This window comes from Pieris napi, chromosome 24 (genome assembly GCF_905475465.1).
Source record: "Pieris napi chromosome 24, ilPieNapi1.2, whole genome shotgun sequence".
Lineage (NCBI taxonomy): Eukaryota > Metazoa > Arthropoda > Insecta > Lepidoptera > Pieridae > Pieris > Pieris napi.
The window spans coordinates 5,755,351-5,759,026 of NC_062257.1; the positions used below are offsets into that span (position 1 = coordinate 5,755,351).

Below are 3,676 nucleotides of genomic sequence, written 5' to 3' on the forward strand. Positions count from 1 at the left end.
AAAATCTAAATTCTACAACATGCCTAAAATAATGTGTCATTAACGTACGCTATTTAAGCATGTTTCTTTGTATTTTTTTATTTTTATGTTTGATTTTTATTTATCATCTTTCGACATAGTGATTACACATCATACTTGAAAAGAAACATTTCATGAATTGATCAACGCAACGATCCGCAAATACAATAATAAATATTGTCTTTATGTGTCGTGAGAACTGCTAATAAGATTAAAATTTCAAAGTAACATTATTAATGTCACAATAAAATATCATATGTTAAAATATTATGATAGTACATAATTTAAAATGTAATTAATGCAAACAAAAAACAAGCCACATCGGCTTTTTAATATTATGAAAGTTATCTGTATACCGTTGAATTTATCTATGCAAATCTATAAATTGACAACCGACATATAGAAGCGTTGGTTACGTACAAGTGTCAAAATTTGCCAAATGTCAATTCGACCTTGACGTTAATTTCTTTTCAAGTTTAGCTCCGCTCTTTGCAATCATGGCGGTGAACAATATTTCTAAAAAGCGAAAAGTATGTTGAGTTTTACTTAATAAAATTGTAAAATATCGTTGTAATTACGTTTTAGTAATTTAACTAAATATGTGCAAATATATATTCATCTTAATTTATGACTACAAACTGTGATGTTAGTGGATGTGTTTTTGAGTACCCAATTGTGTTTTATGATATTTCTTAGTGTGCATAATATAATGTTCGGGTTGCTTACAGCTGCCCAGAATCTGCATCTTGGAATTACATGTACTCGAAGACGTGTCATTTCATTTCAATATTCGTATAAAATGTCAAAATCAAAACATAACCTCTTAAAACTTTTCAGTTCGTCGGAGACGGAGTATTTAAAGCCGAGTTAAATGAGTTTCTTACTCGGGAACTCGCTGAAGATGGTTACTCAGGTGTGGAAGTACGCGTGACTCCGACACGGTCGGAGATCATCATCATGGCCACCCGCACCCAGAGCGTGTTAGGAGAGAAAGGACGTCGCATCCGGGAACTAACATCAGTTGTGCAGAAGAGATTCAACATCCCTGAACAGTCTGTTGAGCTCTACGCAGAGAAGGTTGCCACTCGTGGTCTTTGCGCCATCGCTCAGGCTGAATCTCTCAGATACAAACTTATCGGAGGTGCGTATCTTAGTGCATTAATTTTCAATTCATTGTAAGATTCTATTCAAATTTCATTCTTGTAAATCAAAAGATGTATGGTTATCATATACTTATTTCTGTCAAGGTTCAATAATCAACTAATTTTCTTTCTTTCATAAGAGCCTCTATTACATTTTTCTGTTAAAATGTGTTTGTGTTTTCATTAAATTTGGATTGCTATATCAACTTGATGCAACCATCTGTTGCTATACTTGCAACTTCTCAGTGCAGTGTGCATTCTAGAAATGTGTGTAGTGTGAACCTGAAATTTGACATCCTGTCCATAAACTATGGGGTACACATATCCTATCTTTATTTACATATATGGTTATACAGATTATAAAGGTTCTACTTTAGTGTTGTGTAAGTATTTATTTTCCAACAATCTTTTATGACTTTCAGGTTTGGCTGTTAGACGTGCATGCTACGGTGTTCTGAGGTTCATCATGGAATCTGGTGCTCGTGGGTGTGAAGTTGTAGTATCAGGAAAGTTGCGAGGACAGAGAGCTAAATCCATGAAGTTTGTTGATGGGCTCATGATTCACTCAGGAGACCCCTGCAATGACTATGTCAATACTGCCACCAGACACGTACTTCTTAGACAAGGAGTGCTTGGTATCAAGGTAATTTAATTGTTTTAATATATAAATCATCAATTAAATCTATTTAATAATCCCATCTAACTTAATGAATACTATGGTTAATATTGTATGAATCTCTTTCTTAGTAAACTTAATTGAACAAAAAATACACATGAACTGATAAAATATTAGACTTTTAAATTTTACCAAAAAGACATTTAAATATAGAATCTACTATATTGTTTTTTTATTTGTAATAAAGGTGATACAGTATGTATAATAGAAGTTGTTACAATACTGGGCTGACATAATAGGCTGTTAATTTAAAAAAATCATAAATAACATAGACTTCTAATTATTAACTAACCTCAATATATATTACCAAATTATAATTGAAAAATGATATTTGAGTTATAAATATTTTGCAATAGGTACAATACAAAATAAAAGACCTATTTTATTTTGTAATGTATTCTAAAACTAAGCTTCATCTGCTTTCTGTACTTTGCAAAGATTTATTGCAACCTCAACAAAATTGTTACATGTTGTCACTTACCTTGTTGCATGTTCTATTGCTTAAAACTGAATTAATGATTGTATTAATGATTGTATTGTATTATATGATTGTATGTATTTGAATTTATCATGTTCGCAAAAGACATGGCTAGGGGACTTTAATAAGTTCCATTCTCAGCTATTAGTTACAGCAAACCAGTATTAGTCATTTAGGTTATCCACGATTTCAGGGAGTGCAGTTCCCATGAGCTGTGCTCTAATTAATTGTGGAATATTAATAGAGTTTGTTTTATTGGAGGGTTCATCTGTGTGAGCTCTGGTACGGTGCAAACCCTACAAATGTAATTAATTATATACCTTTTCTTAATTAGTTGCAAAGAAATAATTTATTTAAACCTTTCCCATAAATTTTATAATTATAGTAGTACTTATAATTAATAAATAGATAGTATATTATTAAAATATAAAAAGACAAGATAAATTACTGGAAATTTGGAGTATTAACAACTATGATATAAATCAATATAAACATTCCAGGTGAAGATTATGTTGCCATGGGACCAACAGGGCAAGAATGGACCCAAGAAGCCTCAGCCAGATCACATTCTTGTGACTGAGCCCAAGGATGAGCCAATTCCAACAGAGCCCAGTTCTGATGTGCGGTCATTGGCCCCTACAGCTCTTCCACCCGCTGTACCGCCCACATTACCCGCTGCGCAGCCCGCGATTGCGTAGACTGTATATAATATAAGACCAACCAACTAAGACTGTGTTTAATTTATATTATATTATTACACCACAACAATCTCATGAAAACTGTTGAGAAATTTCGATCTGTAGAATTTTATTGAACTCTGGTTTGTATGTCGTCTTCGACATGGTCTATGGGGTAAAGGAAAAGGTCACGATTTCCTAAATGAATAAGAGGATTCAGATATGGCAATACATGTGTATACTCAAATACTTTGGCCTTATATTTTCATACTACAATATAGTAGATAATGCACTTGAAAGTATTGAAGAATTAAGCATTGAAATATTTATTGAATGTTAGTTTATTTGTCTAGGCCCATGAAGATCCTATAAGGCAATTTATTGATGGGACAATTTAGTTTGCAACCTTGACACTTTCTCTTCTTCAGACCCTGAATTAGACATAACATTAATTATTACAAACGAAAACACAAAATAACAATACTTAAAGAATAAAATAAAACCTCAAAAAATTTTCTTTTGCCATTCGGTTCGCTTCCAGTGTGCAATGTGTGTGTATTGTGGTTTACTTGCAAAAGCTTGTGCCTGACGCATGTCAATACTGATAAATGTGAACAGAATAAGAACTCCCTTGGTGTTAGATTCAAACCAACAAACTGTTGAAAGTCGCAATTAAACCACTAGG

At 32.7% G+C, this 3,676-nt stretch overlaps 1 protein-coding gene across 1 annotated transcript; it reads left to right on the top strand.

The window, feature by feature from the left end:
- Positions 1-413: 413 nt before the first annotated feature.
- LOC125061676 (40S ribosomal protein S3) lies at positions 414-3,042 on the top strand. The gene is made up of 4 exons (XM_047667208.1): positions 414-548; positions 856-1,159; positions 1,583-1,803; positions 2,815-3,042. The coding sequence occupies exons 1-4, from the start codon at positions 516-518 to the stop codon at positions 3,010-3,012; spliced, it is 756 nt and encodes a 251-aa protein (XP_047523164.1). The 5' UTR covers positions 414-515; the 3' UTR covers positions 3,013-3,042.
- The last annotated feature ends 634 nt before the right edge of the window (positions 3,043-3,676 follow it).

Bases quoted from the DNA above. Each gene is read 5' to 3' on its own strand.
- LOC125061676 (XM_047667208.1), top strand. From the start codon at position 516: ATGGCGGTGAACAATATTTCTAAAAAGCGAAAA. The intron at 549-855 runs GTATGTTGAGTT...AAAACTTTTCAG, and splicing joins ATATTTCTAAAAAGCGAAAA to TTCGTCGGAGACGGAGTATT. The intron at 1,160-1,582 runs GTGCGTATCTTA...TATGACTTTCAG, and splicing joins CAGATACAAACTTATCGGAG to GTTTGGCTGTTAGACGTGCA.